General features: G+C 35.5%; 1 protein-coding gene across 9 annotated transcripts in view; it reads left to right on the forward strand.

Moving 5' to 3' along the window:
• Positions 1-21,283, forward strand: part of RYR2 (ryanodine receptor 2) — a 469,316-nt gene that overhangs the window by 390,686 nt on the left and 57,347 nt on the right. For 6 of the 9 annotated variants that reach the window (XM_068939250.1, XM_068939252.1, XM_068939251.1 and 3 more), the window contains 7 exons: positions 1,998-2,132; positions 5,743-5,855; positions 7,429-7,525; positions 11,933-12,036; positions 12,675-12,726; positions 12,878-12,931; positions 14,551-14,574. In XM_068939250.1, coding sequence (XP_068795351.1) covers positions 1,998-2,132; positions 5,743-5,855; positions 7,429-7,525; positions 11,933-12,036; positions 12,675-12,726; positions 12,878-12,931; positions 14,551-14,574 — 579 coding nt within the window. The remainder of the gene's footprint in view (positions 1-1,997; positions 2,133-5,742; positions 5,856-7,428; positions 7,526-11,932; positions 12,037-12,674; positions 12,727-12,877; positions 12,932-14,550; positions 14,575-21,283) is intronic. The other 3 variants (XM_068939253.1, XM_068939255.1, XM_068939259.1) reach the window with 1 other exon arrangement.

Here is a 21,283-nt window from a genome sequence, read left to right on the forward strand (position 1 = left end):
TTTCAGATTTCATTATTGTTCATAGTCCTAAACCATCAAGGATCATGTTTCCTGTTTACAAAAAGAATGTCAAAGTGCTTACTACATGCATACGCTACCCATTTTTTGTCTGATCGAGCCAAACATAAAAGAGACAGAAGCTAAATGGTTTTAGATCATTTAACTTATTGATTAACATTATTAATGAACATGTGGCTTAGCTATGATGCTGTTTGTGTAAGGTGGCTTTCAAAACAGAGGAAAAGTATCACTTTTTGGAAAAGCTAGCTAACTTCCAAGCAGATCATCCATCACAGCAGTATTCTCTCTTCAGATGTTGTTTTCTATTGACCACTTTTGCTTCAACAGACACCATGTTTTGTCCTTTGAGTTAGTGTTAAAATGTTGTTTAACTCAATTTCTTTTTGGAAAACTGCAGTTTAAGAATCACCCTTTTAAATCTTTAGCTATGAATGTTGCAGCATCTGTTTCATGCATTTGTCTACCTTTGTCTACATTTGTCTTCACCCTGTTTCTGTCTTTCCTTTCCTTGCATGCCTGCATGCTGTTACTCAGTATCGAGCCTTTTATTTCAAGAAATTGATGACGAAACTTGCATTCATTTTGACATGGATGAAGCTCAAGTCACCAAAATCTTCTTCCAACCATGCTAATTCACACCTTGAAATGTCAACTACTCATGCCCTTAGAAAACTACCTGTACAAAAAAGCTGTACCTTGATAGAATGTGAGGAGTGCTCACATCAAAAGACATCTCTGCCTGTGATTAAAAAGTCTTTTGTGGACTATCCATTCATGATGATCCAGTCAAATGCTCACACAAAGACTGTGGATGTGACAGTTGTTAAGAAATGGAAAAGCCGAAAGGTGGAAGAAATGCCTGCCAGTTGTGGCTTTCTAGGTTGTAATAAGCTATTGTTGAGCGACTGTGTAAGTTTATAACAATTTCTAGCACTTAAATAATCTGTGTATCATAAGATGATTTGTGGAGGTGAGTTAGCTTTATTGTTGCATTTTAGGCATAAATTGAAATCTGGATGAACAAAGGTGGTTTGGAAAAATAAATGTCAAGCTAAAGTCTTTTTCAGTTCTGTAAGGCTTCAGCTCCCAAATGCTCTATGAATCCAGACCAGTGTGACTTGACTTAACCCTAAATTGCACAGTCAGGAATGAATCACTGGCCACAGCTCTCAGTAAAAGTTTGCACTTTACTGAGTGCAAAGACATTGCATTTTTCTTCAATGTCATTGGCCCAAAAAATAGGGGTTGCAATGTGGGTAGTAGCATCAGCATTGATTAGCAAAAGCGCTGGGGACACAAAATGGACCAAAAAAGAGATTGCTAATGGTAAAATGGGAAATCACTGATCACTAAAACAGAGAAAATGAAATATAAAGAAAAATATGAGGAAAACATTTTGCTGCATACATCTCTTCTTAGTTTATAGGCTTATAGACAAATACATCTTGAATTCTTCATTTGTCATAAATTAATTTCTCATTTTTAGCTTGTAATCAGTAAAATTAGGATTTGCTAACAACTGGAAGAAGCAAAAATGCAATGACTAATATCTAAGACTAAAAACTGGATTAGGTAATCCCAAATAGAGTAACAATGTCTTTGTTTGGTTTAGGAACTGGAAAGACAGTGTTTAAAATTATGTCTGTCTACCTCATATTCATTACATTTCCTCAAATCGTATGTTCATCACTGTTACCAGTGCTATTTATTGCCCCATGATCAGCTGCTGTTCGTATGGATATTATACCTTTAGTCCTCTAAAATCTTTCAGCAAATAGTGTGTGAATCAGTCTTTAGGTTTGTTTGCACATATTCTCCCAGTGCTTTAAAATCCAGTAGTGGATACTGTAAAGGTATGGTTAGCTGCACAAAGTGCTCTGTTGTCTTTATAAGCAATTTTGATATTAATGAAAATTTTTGACCCTATATTTGGGACATTTTGCCTTTGTTACATGTGAAATCTCTTTCTCCTACAGCTTGAGGATCCTGCCATTAGGTGGCAGATGGCACTCTACAAAGATTTGCCAAACAGGACTGAAGATTCCACAGATCCAGAGAAGACAGTGGAAAGAGTTCTTGATATAGCTAATGTACTATTTCACCTGGAGCAGGTTAGAGATATTTTTCCAATTCCATTGCTTCATATTCTAAGAGCACCATTCAGCCTTTCAGTCATACTTTTGCCCTTCGTATCTAATTTTATTTTCTTTTATTCTTTTTTTTTGGTGGCTACTGTTTACATACTTGCCTTGTGTTTTTAGAGCGGCTTGTGGTAATAATGATTATGAACTGTTTCTGCAACAACTCAAAAAATCATTTATTTGGAAAAGGGTTAGGAAAGTGATATTTTCTGTATAGCTTCCTTCTGGTGTATGTCAGCTGGGAGGAAGTAATCACTAAGTTTTACCTCTATCAGTAAGTTGTCTGTGGACCATGAAATCTGAGTAAAAACCAGGTCAATTACTGAAAATTTTCTTTTTTCAAGGTGTTTTTCTTCCGTTCAGTTTCTTGACTTACAATAGAAGCAAGAAACTTAAAGCTCCTCACATAAGTATCTCATAAGAGGCCGCATATTATGGCTGCATATATTTGGCCAGTCAGATGATTTGGTAGACAACTTACCTGCTAATGGCTTTAGAAAGCGACTTACTGAACACTGATTAAAAGAAAAATTATAAGAGGAATGTCCACTTGACAAAATTCGTACAAAAACTTACCTACAAGATGAATCTCGACAAGAATATATACATTAAGGGAATCTCATTGACTGTGAAATACAGAAAATTCTTGGTAAGTTGGAAGGTTTAGCAAGACTGTGTTTTGATAGTCGAGCAAAGTGTTGGCATACATGTTCTCAGATTCACTCTTTCTGGTGCAATGGTGAATACAAACCAAAGTGAACCTTGCTGGCCCAAATAGTATTAGCTGCATTCAAGGAACAGTAGAAGCAAAGTGGAGGAATGATCGTTCTGAGAATGTTCTGGCAGAATCTTTGCCTTGTTTAGAATATGATGTGAAATTCCACTGTTTATCTAATATTTATATGCTTAAATACTCAGAACAAGAGTATTATTACCTATTTTTAAGCTGTTAAGTCTCTAAATTTTGAAATTAAAAAAAAAACTGCGTTGGTACATTCAACAAGTCAAAGGCTATTTGATAGTTTTAGCTTTGCTGCATTCCTTATTGAATTGTTAGCTTTCTTCTTCTATCAGTCATAAGACTGCTGAATTTTAAGAACGTGCTGTGTGTTGATATAAATATCTGTGTCCCAGCTGTTGTATCGCACAGCTCTTCATATAGGTTTGTCAGCCTTAATACAGACTTGCTTCAAATTCAGCAGTCTTATGCAGTTTGATGAAAGATAAAGAGGAGTCACAACATTATAGCCGTTAATAACTGTGTGTGGAACAAACAAGAAAGAATAAAATGTGGAAGCAATGTGACAGTTTTTTTCTTAGTTTTTTACTTAGTGGAAGTAAACTAGAATCATGGAGGACAGAAAGTCTTGTCTTTTACTCTGGTTTTATCAAAGTTAACCAAACTGGAAGGAAATTGATTACCATGTACAAAGTCACATATTTCAGCATTTGAATTCAAGCGGTATATACAATCTCTTGATTTCTGGTACTTTAGCTGTACAATCATGTGATATAACCAGTTTGTGTAGTTTGGAGAAGTTGCCCATGAGGCTAGAACCCAAAGGTATCACCCTTGTGTTTTCCCTGTTTTGTCATAGTATTGATTTCATAATATATAGAGCCTAGCAGTAGTACAACAACAGCATGGACTCTATGCATAATACTGAATCAACATTTCAGATCAAACCTTCTGGTGGGGCTCAAACAACAGCTTGTAATGAAGTAAATGCTGGCTGTTTTTGCTCTGCATACTTTGCACGTATAAGTTTGGAGATTTGGCCTTGTCATTCTACTTCACTTGTGTAGACAAGCACTCAGGTTTTTTTTACTTCTTTTACTGAAATGAGTAAATCTGTATCTTTAAAAATAATGAAGAGGTGAGTGGTGGATTTGTCTGTTTTTTTTTAAGATAGTCTTGAGTAGTCCTTTGCTCTCCATATACGATACTCTGACTACTTTCCTTGTATTTAGAGATCTGTACTTCAGTTAATTCTTTGTATTTTCATTCTATGAGCAACTAATTTATTTGTTTTTATTATTTTCAGAGATCTGCTTGTGTAGGCCGAGGCTATTTCTTTTGGGAAAGTATAAAGAATTTAATATAGTTTTTGAAGATATTACTAATTACCTAACTTTCACATTTGGGTTTGTCTGACTTCTAAATTGCTAGCTCTGACTTTATTTTGTGATTCTAAATATGATTGCAGTGAATACTTTTTATACTTTCTCATAACAAATTTTGCTCATTTTGTTCATTTGTTTGTCTAGAAGGAACTAGAATTCAATCTTTCAACAACTGCAGTTCTCCATTTTACTGAATGCTTTGCAGTTTTCAGTCTGTTTGATTAAATGTTTATCCTTTACTTGTTAATTGTTTCTGGTATTTCACTCAACTAACACAGTCCTCTTGGATAACTATGTCTGGATTGAATATTGAGTCTTCATAAGCATAATCCTTGCTACATATTTTAAAATAAAATGCTTCATTTTATTATAAAGGAGAATCACCACCTCTTTCAGGTTAGGATGTTAACTTTCACTGACTCTTTTGATGATGTGGGGAGTCAGAGGAGCTATTAATCATCTAGCACAGTAAAAGAATACAGTGACATTGATTCCTGAATCACTTATTTTATGGAGAAAAAAATGGAGGCTTCTATAGGAGTTGTGTAGGTTAAGTCGAATCAATCTTTATGGAGCAGGTGTCAAGTAAGTCACCAAAACTGAGAGTAGACTGTGGGGCAGGAATGATCTGTAGCAAAGCCTGCAATCATAGTTCCCCATTTATCTGGTTAAGGGATATACTGTAGCATGCTGTTGTTCTTCTGGACCATAGTAGTAATTTCCTTCTGATGGAAACAGGATAGAAGGTGAATGGAGAAAACTGAGAAAGACGAGGATGGAGCAGATTGAACCTCATCTCATGCTGGTGTAAAGCCAGGATACAGGAGAATATATCTGAACACAGAGCTCTAACTTTAAGAAGTGTAACTGATGTGGTTTGCAATATTTTATATTCACCCTAGCTGTTCAGGTTAATGGAAGTGATACAGTCTTAACTAAATCTCTGTGCCTGTCTTTCATTTTTAAAGTTAATTTCTGCCCATTACAGCCAGTCTTGGTACGTATTGCAAGCAAAAGATCAATAGTATGTAAGCAAATTTCTTTAGAAAGGTTGGCTGAGCCAATGTGAAGATGTACAATTGACATGTACAAATGTGAAGAGTAGCATACAAAAGAAAGAAAGAGTTGAGGGTTCTTTGAATTAACATTTAAGGTTTCCTGAAAAATGACAATAATATTCTATCTAAAAGATCTGAGAAACAGAGTGAAAAAGGAAAATAGCTGTAACTTACAAGGAAAGAGAATTGCCTGCTTTTACATTTATTTTTCAAATTGTGTTTCTACAATTTGGCTAATCACTTGAATTCTGTCTATAACATATTTTCTCATCTGTTAGTCTTCTATTATTTTTTCCAGTTGATTTTTCTGTCATCTAACATTTTTATTATTATGACTATCCCCAGGCAGTAGGAAAAAGTCACGTTGTTTATTTTTCCCTTTGTATTTTATATACCAGGTTGAGCATCCTCAGCGGTCCAAAAAAGCAGTGTGGCATAAGCTGTTGTCTAAACAGAGGAAAAGAGCAGTAGTTGCCTGCTTTAGAATGGCACCATTGTATAATCTTCCAAGGTAATAGCTGTACTGGTTCTACAGTTCAGAGATGTAATTATGTTTGTACAGTGCTATTTGGTGGGATCCAAAGGAAGAAAAATAACAGCAATAACAGTGAATCTGCACTGTAATGTACACTATATACTACAGTACATTTTCTACTACAATACATGTTTTGAAAAAATACCACTTCAGATTTGTGGTTTTTCCCCTCCTTCTGTTAATCCACCTGTTCTTCTTGGTATGTTTTCTTTTCTGAGAAGCAGAGGCCTTTCATAGGAGATAAATATAGAAGTGGACATATCAAGGTCACTTTAAGATAATCTTGAGAGATAAATTTCCTCCAAAGCCATGATCCAGCTCTGGAACTGTGAAGTTATTCTTGTTACTAGATACTAAAATGTTCTATATGCAGGGAATAAACTTTTAGTCTTTATCTGAGGGAAACTTGTGCATTTACTTTGCGTTTCTAGGGGAAGCATTCTGTTAGGGAAGAAATATATGTACATACCGTATGTGTTTCATTCATTTTGCTGTGTGCCCTTTTCCCCTTCTTTCTGGTTCTATAGCCAAGTGACCTGAGTTCCTGGAGGGAAAGAACAGGCAAAAAAAGCCAAGACATCTGCTTTTTCACCCCAATTGTTAAAAATAATTTCCACACCACTTGTATCTGATTTTTTTCAAGATAAGAGCATTCTCAGTTGTTTCCAAAGGCCTGCATATTATTACTATCACAATAGTCAAAGGGGTGAATCTTAGTCTTTCCAGGGAAGCACAAGGGCATGAGATGCCATACCAGTCTGCAATCAGGCTGCCTTGACAGTTGAAAATAGAACAAGGATGTTTCTATCTTTAGCTGTTCTTGTCTCTAACAAACAGCTCACCTGCACCTAACTAGCATTCATGTATATTTTAATTATGCTTCTTCCTTTTCAGTATATGAAGCTGAAATTTATCTAAAAGAATTAAGATTGATAAAGTTCTTTATGGAGACTGTTGTTCTATAGTCCATTTTGCACTGAAACTTGATGAAAACCGAAAAACACTAACCATCATAATTGGCTCCTTCCTCTCTTCCCCCTAGTCAAATTAATTTAATGGAATTTGGAAAAAATCAGTTTGTCATTTTTAATATGCCTGTCTAACCCCGAACATTTAAAAAATGCAATTATTTGGGAACAATCCAATGTCATCTATGGCTGTTGTTTTGATATATAAATTAAAATAATATGAAAACATTTCACAATCAGAATAAAACTCACTAATGTAACCAAGTAATTGATTTTACTTCTCACTGCAAAAAAAATTTCCTTAAAGTTGTATTAATTATTTGTTCCTGAAATCATTTATTGTTATATTTCCATATAGATTTAACAGATTTTTACAGATGTGGTGCATTTTTAAAGAGTGTATATTAATGTGAACTAGATTTTTAAAACAGATGGTTTGAGCAGGCTTAACCAGTGAAATTTTGCTTCCTTTTTAAATGGTAGTTGTAATGTCTGGACGGTTTGCCAAACTAAATGAAATTTATATTGACCGAATTTTTTTTTATGAGCTTACAGTTTCTGGTTTAAATTTCCTTTTTTAGGCACCGAGCCGTCAATCTCTTTCTTCAAGGCTATGATAAATCTTGGATTGAAACAGAAGAACACTATTTTGAAGATAAACTGATAGAAGACTTAGCCGTACGTCTGGGTGCAAAAGGCTGTGGGGAATGTATTATGAATTAACACTAATCTTATAAAATCACATCTCTAAGTTTGAGAGTTACATAAGAAATAATCTAAGCTACCTCTGCACAAAGGTGTGCAAGGCACTCTGACAGGTGTTTAAAATTTCAAGTTATGGAGGTTCCAGGATCTCCTCAGGCAGTCTGTTTTCATGGCTTCACTGTCATTATAAAGATTTTTAAAGTTTTATCTAAATTAAATGTTAGTTGCTGTAATCCCCGTATATCATATCTTCTGCCCTGCAGACAAGGGAAACAGATTGTTCCCTTTTTGTTCCCTTTTTTTTTTTTTTTGCCGTTATCTTTTATATGTTTGAAGATACTACAATCCACGTTAAAGCCATTTAAGTCAAAAGGACAGAAATATAAAAATAGAGGAATTCTAATGTCTTATATTAGTCAGTCCCTCAGAAACAGACATGAAAGGGTGTTCACTGGTACTATCTCTGTGGAAGAATACTCTTGTATTACTAGTCAGGAAAGTGAGAATTGTTTCAAGCAGTAGAGTGTTAATCATGTCTTTAGCTTGATAAGTCCCCAGGGCAATTTTGAGTAGGGCCTTTTGTTCTCATCCCTTGTAATCATCTGTCAGGAAGGGAGTTCTTATGGGATTTGAGCAAGAACAAGTACTAGGAAATGATTCAGTCCTTGAGAAGGCCAATCCCCAACAGGGTCCGAAATCAAAGTTTTTGTGGTGAGATGGGCCTGCTGTGTGCCATAGGGAAAGGTGAATTGTTATTAGGAAGAATAGTAATTTGCTTTTAACTGTTTAAGGTTTATGCTTAAAAGCAACCACATCAGTTGTGAACTGTTTTGAAAATAAGGATCAAATTAGTAAAATGAGTATCAGCAGCAATGAGCTCAAGAGAAGCAGAACATGGAAATTCATTTTTGCCTGTATGCATGCAGAATTCATTTCTTGTGAATTCAGAATTAATCCTTATTGTATGATCCAAGCATTCAGGAAAAGCAAGAGACTTTTGCAGATGCTCATTTCGTGTACAAATTGTTAAACTAGTATCTTCAAATGTCCACATGCTTCAACTGCTTTAAATAATGCAGGTGTGTTGCCAAAAATACTTACTACTTAGCAAGAATGCGTGTGGGTGGATGTGAATCGTGGAACACCACAACTATGTGTGCTTGCATCCATGTATTAACAAATAGCCAGCATGGTCATTTGGTTACAGCCTGACATAAAAGGCTGTCTCCTTAGCTCCTCTGTGAAGCCATATCTTTAACAGGTTTATTAAGAACTCCTTCCAGCAGGCAGCTTATGTGAAAACCTTTCACAGAAAAGACAGAAACAGGTCAGGTTGGCTACTATAGCATTGTTTAGTAAAGCACTACAGGCATTTCCTTGTAGTTCCTCAAGCATATAGATCAGTGAGACTCCAGCCCTCTCTTAAGAGAGGTCTACTTTACCTTTTTTTCTGAAGAGCAAATGAAACTTTATCTGTTCTATCACATCAATTTCTTATCAAATTTTTATTGCTGTGGAGCACCCTCTCGTAGATGATGAGAGAGAGATTTTGCTGCTAAGCTCTGTGGAGAGCTATTTTGTGTGCATTATGATAAGGGGTGGTGTGGTAGCGTTGGTGGAGGTTCTCTGTCCTTCTTAGAGGAACTGTACCCTGGTGTAGCAAAAAATTTAAGATTTATTGGCCCACCAAAGATGGAATCACAGCCTAGGCTGTGGTGAGGGAGCTTACCTGGTAGGGGAGAAAGGAGAAGTTTTGAGTTCTAATTCACGCTTGAAGGATTGTCTAAAGTTTCTGAGTTGTTCAGATATTAAATAGAACAAGTGGAACAAGTCAGGGTCCAGAGCTTCCTGTCCTTCAGTTCTCTGTAGTCAGTAAGCCACAATGTTATGTGCCTTACATATTCTCTTTCAATACTGTGAATCTTGAATTCCCTTTTTTGATAAGTGGAAGTTTTTTAAAGGGAATAGTGTAGTGCAAACCACCTCCTTCCTGCTTTTTGCCAAATCCAGACAATTTGTAGACCTGTGGTTAGGACACTTTTCAGGGAAGTAGGAGATGAGCGTTTGCATACCTTTAAGCAGAAGAAAGGACTGAACTTGCAATTTGGCTCCCTGAGTCCTGTGTTTAAGTCTATTTTGTACAAAAGTGGCACTATTTCTTCCTCCTGTCGTTGTATATTTGGAAAGAAAAAAAAAAAGCAAACATAACTCCTTTATTTCAGGAGCTTGATTGTGCTGATATGCAAGGTGTGCTTCTTTGGGAAAGCCCATACAGATCACGACTCTTAAGGAAACCAGTTTTTTAATGTTTGAAATAAAAATCACAGGATATTCAACACTGTCTATATATTTTATTAGCAGTAATAAAATGCTTCTGCTTTAATAAGATAGGTTAGATGAACACTTAAGCTTATGTGATATAATAAAATTATCAATTAGTTTTGTTGGTAGGCATTGCTGGACAGAATTTATAGGAATAATATGCTGATTGAAAGTGTAATAATTAAGAGTACTTTAAAATTAAATCTTTTAGGTCTTCAGCATTTAGAAATAGTGACTAAAATGTCCGCAGCTTATTTGCTTTATCCACTTATATTAAGTTCAACTAAAACGTCTTATTTTACGTTTAAATAACTGTAGGGCACGTGTCTCAAAATAGTGAAAATTAAGAATGCTTATTTCCCAGAAATGCCAGAAAAATAGTTTGTTCTAATTTTTATACTATACTTTAAAAATGAATTCTACTTAATACGGTCATTGCTGAATTTGATCCTCTCTTTAATTTGAGTTAAATCTCTGAAATCTAGTAACTTGTATTAAACATTAAAACAACTTCTGCCCTTTTGCTTCATCAGTCTTGATAATATTAGGCAGGTATTTTGGATGATAAGGTTACTGAGTACAAAAAGCTGCCATTTAATTAAAGAAAAAGGTCAATATCCTAAATGAGAATGAATTAAAGAACAAGAGGAGACTCCCGTTATGGTAGAATGTGACTGCAGTTATAGTTTGCATTGTTCTGATCTTGTTACAGATACTGAAAATACTGTCACATCTTGAACAAATGTGATATGAACCTTTAATGGCCGTCAGCAACTCTTTTCACTTCTAATAATAGAAGTAGGCTAGCAAGTGAAGCAGCCGTTGTGCATGAATGTCAACCTGTTCTCAGCTGCAACCAGTCGTATATGGTACAGCTGAGCAGAGATAATAGACTTCACATGTATATTTGATGTGTAGTACACATAGAGATCTATAAGTACTTCCATGGGAGCATGTTGAAGACTAGAACAGCTACACTATCTTAATAGGCAAAAAATCCCTTTTCCTTATAGTCTGCCATGTGTCCAACCCTTTCTTATTACTATCAGATAACACTAGTAATTTTTTACTTGTACAATCTTAACAATGCATGCAGTTATTTTCAGTCTGTATTTTAGCATATATTGCTAGTTGAAAACTAGGAGGAAGAGTGAGCATAATTTTTGCAACCAGTTTTCTGTGAGCTACTGGTTGTAGTGTCGAAAAATGCGCCTGGATGAAGCGATTGTGGGAATACTTGATTTGCGGAACTCTACTATCTGAAATCTCTTTTGGCAAACAACAGAAGTCAGAGGACTGACTGGAATTTTGTTTAATATTTTCAAGGATTCTTTTCAAAACACTGCTCCAGTGATTGCCGTTATGGTATTTAGGACTGTGTTTTCCTTTTGCAATGAAATAGCTAGAGCTATCTGAACCTGAAGGCAAAATAATCACCCGAAAACCACTATTTGGGGCTATATCTGTCTATATGTATCTATATATAAATATATATGTTCTATATAAAGCTATATCTAGCCCTACATCAATATAGTATGTATATTACTGATTGATACATATTATCGTTTTGTCTTCTTTTAATATCCTACATCAGCCAGTGTTACTGTTGTTGGTAGACATCGCTCCTCATTTCTGAACCTATTAGTAATCTTCAAGATTCGATTACTGCTCCCTCAAAGCCTCTTGGGATTCCTCAGGGAACAACATGCCTGGCATAGCACTTGGAACAGAGGAGTCTAATTTTCAGCTGATACGGCTTGTTAACGTAGAGAGGAACAGATAGTATGATAGCAAATGGTGGGTTCGTTTTTATGAGAAAAGGAAATCCAAAGCTGGATAGTATCATCTTGAAAATCTACATGGCCTGGTTTGAACACAGTCAAGATTCTGTTTTTTCCTACTTATTCTACTTGGAACTTATTTCCTCCTGGTCATGCAAGTCAAAATTGTATATGTGATTAGTTAATGTTTAATAAAGTGCACAGAGTAAGACTTTTTTTCAGTAGGTAACTGAATATACCTTTTTTTAATCTTTATTTCAATTTTCTTTCCCTAAAGAAACCTGGAGAGGAACCAGCGGAAGAAGATGAAGGCCTTAAAAGAGTTGATCCTTTACATCAACTTATTCTGCTATTCAGTCGAACAGCCTTAACTGAAAAATGGTAGGGATGTTGTGAGAGACTGCAGAGTATATGCAGATTTTCAGATTACTTCTCTATTTTAAGTTATCCATATCTCTGTCCATGTCAGATAGCATTGGCTGGGTCAGAACACGTGCTTAAGCATGTATGGTGAGTTTGTTTTGAGTTACGCTGAATCCCCTCTAGCCTATGGTGGCACGTAAAGAGATTTTAACATGACTGAGAATGAGATGTAGGGATTGCTCTAGGGACAAACAGATGCCCTTATAAACTTTGATGTCACGGTGATAGGTGGGTGCTATGTTTCTGGTTATGCTGAGGATATACTGTATCTATCACTCTTGTCTGTATTCCTTGCAGAAGTTATGTTCTGAATATGGAATACATATATATTTTCTAGGAATAATTGAAAAGTTAGGTATATTGTATTTACTGGAAGGTGTTTATGGATTTCTGAGCCCTGTTTTTGTAGCTGACTTCACTTTTGGGTCTGTATTAGTTAGTCAATTCCTCCTTTTCCAAAAGACTCTTGTACTTAATTATGAGCATACAGTCCCCTTAAAATGTTTTTAAAGGAGCTTAAAATTATTTTGATGCTCCACTTCTACTATAATTGCTCAGATCTTCAGCTTTTTTCCTTCCCTTTCTCTATCACCCAGCAAATTGGATGAAGATTTCCTGTACATGGCTTATGCTGACATTATGGCAAAGGTAACTTTTTTACAACTTTTTGGGTCTTCTACATCTTTTTTGTTTTAATAAAAAGTAATCATGTAGATTAAAAGAAATTATGTGTAAGCTGAACTAAGGCTTAAACTCCTCAAACTTTATTAGTGTATGTTTTCTTTTTGCATGGTTTCAGAGCTGTCATGATGAAGAAGATGATGATGGTGAGGAGGAAGTGAAGAGTTTTGAAGTAAGACTAGACTTCTGTTTTGTTTTTGTTGTCATATTAGACATTATTTCATAGCTTCCAACTGACGTTTATGTTTCTTGGTTCATGGCTTACTGCAGCTTATTATGTCAGTGAACTGCATGTCAGAAGTTGGATTGGCAAATATGAGTCATCGGATTCATAGTAGTAAAACAAAGCAGATGTAGTGTCCCATAATATAAGATTAAATAGTCAAAATAACTTAGTGGATCCTACATGTTTATCTGATTGACTAACTTTTTAGTTTCAGAAGAGAAATATTACGAGTAGCAACTTATTCTGGAAGTCTGATGAAAACAGGCCATATCTTGCAAAGTGTCTGGTCCTGTCTTATTTTGGGTGGTTGAAATATAGACATAATACTGCTTTTTGCAGTAGTAATTTATATTCAGTACCAGTAATTTAGACAATACTTTTATGTCCATATATATATTAGTGCTTCTTAGAAAAGGTCAGTGTTAACTTCTTGAGACTCCCAAGCTTTTACTTATGTTGAGAATAGGAAATCTGTATTTATTGCTGATTCAAGTTGATTTTCTAATGATGTTCACTGTATAAGGAAACACAATTACATGAGTTAATTGCAAGAATAAGAGATGTGAGTCCTTGTCACGTGTTTATGTGTTTGCTCTAGGATCTGTCTCTCTCTTTTCATCAGTAAAATGGAAATTACAAGAAATTCATCATTCTGAGGGGCACTAAGGGAATTAATTAGCTGATTAATATCTTTAAGCCTATAGTAATCCTGACATTAAAAGCTATCTAGTATCTTACAAATAAATTAATAATTATATTTAATATCTTTTCCAAAACACAGAAACATAAAATACTTGCTTTAATTTTATTTTATTCTCGCAAGATACTGATTTGATACAAAAATATCTGTGCTGCTTTGATTTCGTAGAGGGGTTTGGGGCATGTTTAGTTTTTATTCACATTGTTTTAAACATACCAAATGTATTCTGTAGGTGTTCTACAGGAGTGCTACATGAAATAGCACTGAGTTTGTTAAGTACGTATTCCCCATTTGGCTGTCTACAGAAATTAGAAGAAATACTAAATTCATTTGAGTCTTTCAGAAGTTCTGGTTCAGTTGAACTACAGCTAATCTACCTAGTGTATAAGTTTCTATTTCTTCATAAATATCTGAGCCTGAGTACAAATTTGAGTGTTCCTTTTTTTGGAATTACAATATAAGATGTATCATTGACTAAGCAACGAATATTTATTTCTTTAAGATTTTGTCAGTTAGCCCTTACATGCTTGTTAGAAATATGAAACTCTTGTCCGTATAGACATGAAAGTCCGTAAATAGGAACATCTGTTGTGAATGAAGAACTTCATCAGTAAGGGGTTTATTAGTGCTCCATTATCTAAATTATAATGGATTCAGCATTCAACTTTATCATGTGAGAGAAGATCCTAATCATTTGTTTTTCTTTATTATTTTTTTCTGTAGCTATGAGACTTATGTTCAAATTATGTATTAACCTGTTGAAAAGACAGTTTTTTTGTGTATGTTTTTGGTCAATCACCTGCAGAAAAAAATTTGGACATCTATCTTATTGCTATTTCGCTTCTTGTCCTTGCCCTTCCTTAAGGTCACAGGATCCCAACGCAGCAAGGTAAAACAAAAAATATGTGTGTATTTGTCTGGGTCTAATTTTGTGACTTTTAGGCCCAACATCTTGGATAAGTTCATCTAAAGGGCCCTGAAAACATTTCTAACGTTTCAGTTTCAGCATGACTTATCTTTACCAAACCCTTCGTGTATACAAGCTTTTTAAAGGCTCCAATAATTATTTGTACAAAATATGTTATACAAAAATGCATTGCCGTTCTGGGGAAAATGGAGTGTCATTTGGCTTGTTCATATTCTTTTAATATTCCTGCCTTCTCTGTGTTAGTTATCTTCGTTCTGGTTATAATTTTAACTGAATGATTAAACCTGTCTTCATTTGACTCAGAAAGGAAAGCAGTCAAACTTTTCCTGTGTGTCTTACCAGACATGCATTTCTGATAAACTAGCAGAAATCTGTTTCCAGTATGTGTCACAGTGGTAGCATCAAGTATACCATAATTTCTCTGTGATTCAGCTCTTTTGGAGTAGATTGAGTCCTTAGCCTGCACTGTGATAGTATTTGACAGAAACTCCATATCTAGGATTGCATTCTGAAGCAGACCTAAAGTGATTCCTAGTTGTTCCTTTTTCTCTAAAAACATGCAGACAATTGCTGTGAAGTGTCACAGTGTTAATATTTAAGCCGACTAAATTTTTTAAATAAATTATTTGATTTCTCATCAGCCAGTTCTAAATGGCAGCCTGTGGCTTGAGCACCAGCTGAGGTTTTTGTCTGCCTCATGCAAGTAGAAGTCTCAGTTCTCATTGCTGATTCAGAGAGCTTGCTGATAGCATTTCAAGACTTGGTGTTCTGAGAAAAGATAGTGTGTGTGAGGTAGCTAATTTTTGTTTTAGAGCTGATTAAATGTATTTGTGCTATGGCTGATGGAGGCTAGACTAGTAGAGATGACTTGCTTGAGATGGGAAATGCACAGATTTGACTGATGGTCAGGCTCCAGGCAGTAGCTTCAAAGTTCAGTGCATATCATAGCATTTGGAACATCTATAACCTTCTCCACTGAAAGAAGCAAGAGGGTTTTGGTTTTTTGTTTGCTAGCTTTTTTAACTTTCATCTTACAAAAGAAAGAACTTGCCATACAACTGAAAGAGAAGATATACTGCAGGATCAACTCTTACTCCTTCACAAGATTGCACAGATCTTTTCCGCTGTCATACCACAACATCATAATCCTAAAGATAAATACACACATAGACTCACAAAAAATGGTTTGAAAGATGCTATAATTGCCACAAGCACAATGTACATATTTTGAATACCAAAAAGGAAGTAGATAAGCAACCTAACAGTACCAGCTCTTTTTTTGCTTCTTCCATTAATCTAGCAATTTAAGCATGACATATCTTTCAGTCTGCCTACGTGATTACCCTACATTAAATGCTATACACTCCACAGCAAACTTTCTGTCTTCCTGACTGAGAAGTGTTTTAAAAAGGCGGAAGATGCGACAATAAATAATCCTTGCTTCCTTCATGCATGACAGGAAACAGTTGTAAAGATGTGAGACCATATGTACACCAGGTGTGTGTGTGTGTCTCTGTGTGTTTCTTTCTGTCTGTGTGTCTGTCTGTTTATCTATCTCAAGATCTGGTGTTGATTTCTTTTTTTTTCCCGTGCTTTATATGCATGCAAAATAGACTGGCTGTTAATTTTGTGTAGAAGTAAAACTCGACTGCCGTTCTAGACTTTAAAAAGTATGTGAAGTTCAAAGTCCCGCATCTCTACAGAATCAGAGCAATACAGACTTTTGGGCAAGCTTAGAATGTAGTAGCGATGATGAGCACATTTTAGGAGCAATATTCAGAATCATGCCTCATGCAATGTAGTCTCATTTCTGATAGGAATAAGCTGTATGGGGACTGCTACATGGGCAGTAGGGGAGGTCACCATATAAACCCACAATAATGTTGTGTACACATTAGTATGTGCCTGTCTGCATTTGCCTGCTTGTATTTGCTTTGTATTATAATTATCTTTGCTCTTTCCTCTTTGTCTCTAAGTTAACTTTCTATCCCATTGAACAGACATTCAGTTGGCTCCCTGTAGAGCTCGTGTCAGTGTCCACCCTTGATTCTATCTGGTAGAAAATGGTTTCCAATCAAAGCGTTTCATTAGTTGAATGCAAATTGGTTTCTGAGTTTAAGTCACTGATTCTACTAGTAAACTATATATTAAGGTACTGTAAATATGTGTAGGATGGGGACTCAAAAAGAGGAATCAAAGCTGAGCTCATCTTTTTAAAATAAAACAATTTAATCTGCGAAGAAAAGAACTGGGGGGAAAAAGAGTTTCCTTTGTTAAATGTCTTCATCCCTATTACAAGTAGCAACTTTGTTGTTAAATCTTTGTATTCACTAGATTTTTGTACAAAGGGTACATCATGCTGTCACTTATCTCAGGCACAGAAATACTTGCAAATTTGGGTACTTGCAAATAATGCCAGCTCTCAATTGAGGAACCAGTTTGTCAGAGAAGATCATTATCGCAAAGCCTGAATAAATAGAGTGGCCATACACTGTGTATTTACAATAAAGTAACACTAATTCTATTAAAGGACAGTATGAATTAAGGCTAGTCTCCATGACTAATGTATCAATTCTTAGGAATTAAACATTGAAACTAATACGCAAATATGTATTTCTCGTCAGTTTTCTCTACCCATGATGGAATGGATCCTGCTTTTCATTTGTTCCTTTGATGTTTTCAGAATCTTTATGGGCATGGTTTGTCAAAACTCAGCCTTTGAGGTGCTGACAGAAGAAGTTGTGCTCTACTAAAGGGACAGGATAGGTTTATAGGACAGGTTACTTAAAAAAAAGGTTAAAGCAGGTGTCTGGAGTGACAGTATATTCCAAAATGCACTGCAGCTTTCCGTTGTTACTCTGGATTGCCAGCTCTGTAAAAAATGAAATAAACTCTTAAAAACAGATCTTCTATTTGATTTCATATTTTAGGAATTACCCCCCAATTTAGGAAACTGACTTCAGTAAACCACATCCACAGAAACTCATCTAAGAACAATATGTTACAAACTGCACGTTAACACTCTACTTATGCAAAATCTGTGGGGTTTTTTGCATTTATTAAGGTCTATTGCTGAATCCTTTTTTGAACATTTGGCTGACAAGCTGAAATGTAGATCTCTGTGTTCAATCTCCCTTTGACTGTAGGCAGGGAACTGAGATTAAGTTTCTACTTTTATGTTACAAGATATTTCCTTGAAGACCCAGCATGTTTCTCTAGTGGAGAATTATTTCCCTTACTAATTTTCTTAGTTGAAGGAACCCTTATCCTGAAACTTGCTTAAGTCTAACAACACTGTTTTTCTTTTTGTAACTAGTGTTTGGATCACCTCTGCAAATTAACCTTGGGTGTGATTTCTTACTAGAGACTTTGTATGTAGGTAAGAAAGGTACAAGACAGAAGTGTTCATTCTGTGATCGCTCATCAGTTTCACTCAAATTTTTGATGCTGGTTAGTGCAGTTCTCTTGAAGCCAGTGTCCAGAGCTATGAGAAATTTTGGTATTACAGAGGTGAAATACATCAAATCACAGGTATGAACTTTTGTCAAGTGGTTTTTGATGAAAAATGTAATTGCTATGATTTATAATATTTAGTGGCATTTAATAGCAAGTGAGTTAGCACACATCAAAATGATGGGAGAAGTTGATACCTGAAAATACTTCTGAAACTGTTTTCCAGCAGTCAGTGATGCAGTGATTAAATATAAATCCCATTTTGAAGCTTTTTTTGAACATGGCAGCTAGAGTTAGTTTTTGTAAAATGTAAGCTGAGATCCTGAAATATGATTTGGAAGGTCTGTCCACAGCCTTTCCACTGTTAAAGATCTTAGCAAGTACCCTATGTTATCTTCTGTGTGCTGAGCTGTTTATGTATTACCTTACTGAATGGTGTTAGCACAGCATTTCAGTAGAACCTTTAAGTTGAGAGGATTGTTGGGTTGTTAAGCTCTTCTCTTAAACAGGGGGACAAGAGGTGCTTTAGGGCTTGTTCTGAAGGGAGGAGTATTGCATACCAGCTGAGGACTACTGCCGTGTACCAGTGGGGTCAAATGATTGAGGTCATATGCTCTCCAGCTGCATATTAAAGGAGGTGGGCAAGGGAATCCCTGCGATGAGGGTGAATAACTAACTTCTCTGGGTAACACTCAAAGCACAGACCCTATGTCACTAGTTGTGTAATAAGTGGTTTCATTATCCACAACTGCAAGATAAATTAGTTCTACTACAAATACACACACCTACGGTTAAGTGAGATTTGATCAGATTTTACATGTTGCCAGAGGAGAGTATGAGTTCTAGATTCTGGTGATATTTCTTGATATTGTACTGTTTGTTAATGCTGGGACCTTCTTTCTTTTGTTTGCTCTTCTGTCCCCCTTTTTCGACCAATCAACTGGTTTTTTTTCTTCTCATAGGTGCTATACAGGAAAAAAATTCTTTTATCTAGTTAAAGGTTTTATGATACCTGCCAGACAGTCAGCCCTCACCTGTCGTTTGCTCCTACTTTTTGCAGTGTTCATTCTCCCTTCAATCTAGTTTATAGTAACACTGAGTTAGGGCCAGTGCAATTAACGCATTCTTTGTTACAAGGTCAGATATTTTTCAGTTTCTTGCCAGGCTGTTTCGGGGTGTCTGAATAACATCACCTCCCATTGATTATGTGAAGCACATTGCAAAGACTTCTAGGGAATCTCTTCATAAAGGTGATTAATGTATCCTTGCTCTTCTCTGGGTTTTAGCTCAGAGACGTAGCGATAAATGGTGATTTAAGGCATTGCATTCTTTCATCACTTGCTAGGGCTGCTTCCCACCTTCTCTGTTTATCAGCCTCTTGGCTCACTACATTGTTTGTGCTGCTTTTGCCAGCGTGAGGGTGCTACGCTCCAAGAGCGCTCCCTGGCCTTCCCTCTGCCCTCACCGCCACTCAGGTGCTGGTATTTACTGCTTCACTGCTGTGGCACAACAGATCTAGTCAAGATTTGTGTAAGGCAGGGCCCTTGGCAGCCCTGGAGAAAACGAATGATTTGCTTTGAAGAATAAATACATTTCAAAGATTAAATGATCATATGTAGCTTCCTGGTTCTCTGATTATTTTTAATGCAGTAATTACATAATGATCTTCCCAAACATATCGCTGTACATAATTTTTTTTTTCTTCCACTGCAGCTGAGCAATTCAATTCCAGTCGTAGTGGAATCTGCTAAATGATCCATTAATCTTTTTTTAGTTCATATAGATAGATAAAGCATTTATTTCAGCTATTTCAAATATGTTAAGTTTGTCACCCAACTTTAAACGAGAAAGGGTGATGCAATTTAAAAAGAGTATGGTTTTATAGCTATATATTGGATAAACATTGAAGCAGAAGAACAATTGGAAACTGGGGATACATAGATTTCAAAGTCATCCAATAGAATATTTTTCCTCCTAACGACTTAACGACATTGTCAGTTCCTGCCTACTTGAATAGGAGTGAATGTGCTGAGTGATTGCATCGGTATGGCAAGAATATGGAGGCAACATATAGGAAACAAAGCGTGACGTTCCTTGTAAGAGAGGAAGACAGAATTGTATGAAAGTGCAAACAATGGGATGATATCACTAAAGATATTACTGCAGGAATAGATGGTGGTGTTTTAACCAATGCAAAACAAAGTGTGTAGTGTGAGTTTTATTTCAGGATATCTTTATTCCTGTGGATTTGTAGCTCAGATTTAATGCTATTTTAACACAGAATAGTATTTATGCTTATATATTGGGGGATGTTTTATAACTATGTCTAGTATGACCAAAATGTATTTGCAGTGTAACGTTAAGTTTTTGAACATAGATTATTCAGCAGCTGGGGCAAATTCAAAATACAATATTGATAAAACATTCCTAACTTTGTGACCGTGTGGATTATCATGCTGCTACAGATTTGGAATAACGTAGGTATTTCGTAAAATCTGATGATATAGCACCATATATTTTTCCCCTCTACTGAGCATTTATTAGCGGGCAGAGTCAGCAGAACACTAGTATTTTTCTCTCTGAGTACTGGTAGACTTAATTTTGAGAAATGATTGTTATAATTCTTATGTCTCTTCAACTGTTTTACTGTGAAAGAATATAATAACTTTTCACTATCTTGTGTAAAGTTTCCTAAAAATTCATGAAAATGATGCTTTCGTTATTTTTCTTTGTTCCAAATACTTCTAAAATCAATGTTACTTACTTTCCTCCCACCCCGGGGTAACATTACAAAATCTTCAGGTTAAGGCTCAAGAGAGCAGACTATTGTTCACAGCACATCAAATCAAAAGGACCTTTTTTGCTAACATGTTTTAACTAGCTACATTTTATTTCATCATTATTTATTAGCAGCAACTGTGGTAAATATAATAACAAACAAATGCAGGGAATATTTTTGAAGTTTATGAAGTCACTGAGTTACACATGGAGTAGATAAGAAGAGTATATGTTTACTTAACAATATTTAAAAAATACACTACTTCAGGAATGGCTACCAGTGTTCTAAAGTATTGTAAATAGTTATTACATTCAAAATAAACAGATGCAGTTTTGAGGAAATTCAGTAATTACTAATAGATCAACTTTTGCTGACTCTATATGTGTGAGAATATGGTAGTTAATTTAACAACTATTTGTCATTTTTAGTGATGATGCT

Source organism: Struthio camelus, chromosome 3 (assembly GCF_040807025.1).
Source record: "Struthio camelus isolate bStrCam1 chromosome 3, bStrCam1.hap1, whole genome shotgun sequence".
In the NCBI taxonomy this organism is placed as follows: domain Eukaryota; kingdom Metazoa; phylum Chordata; class Aves; order Struthioniformes; family Struthionidae; genus Struthio; species Struthio camelus.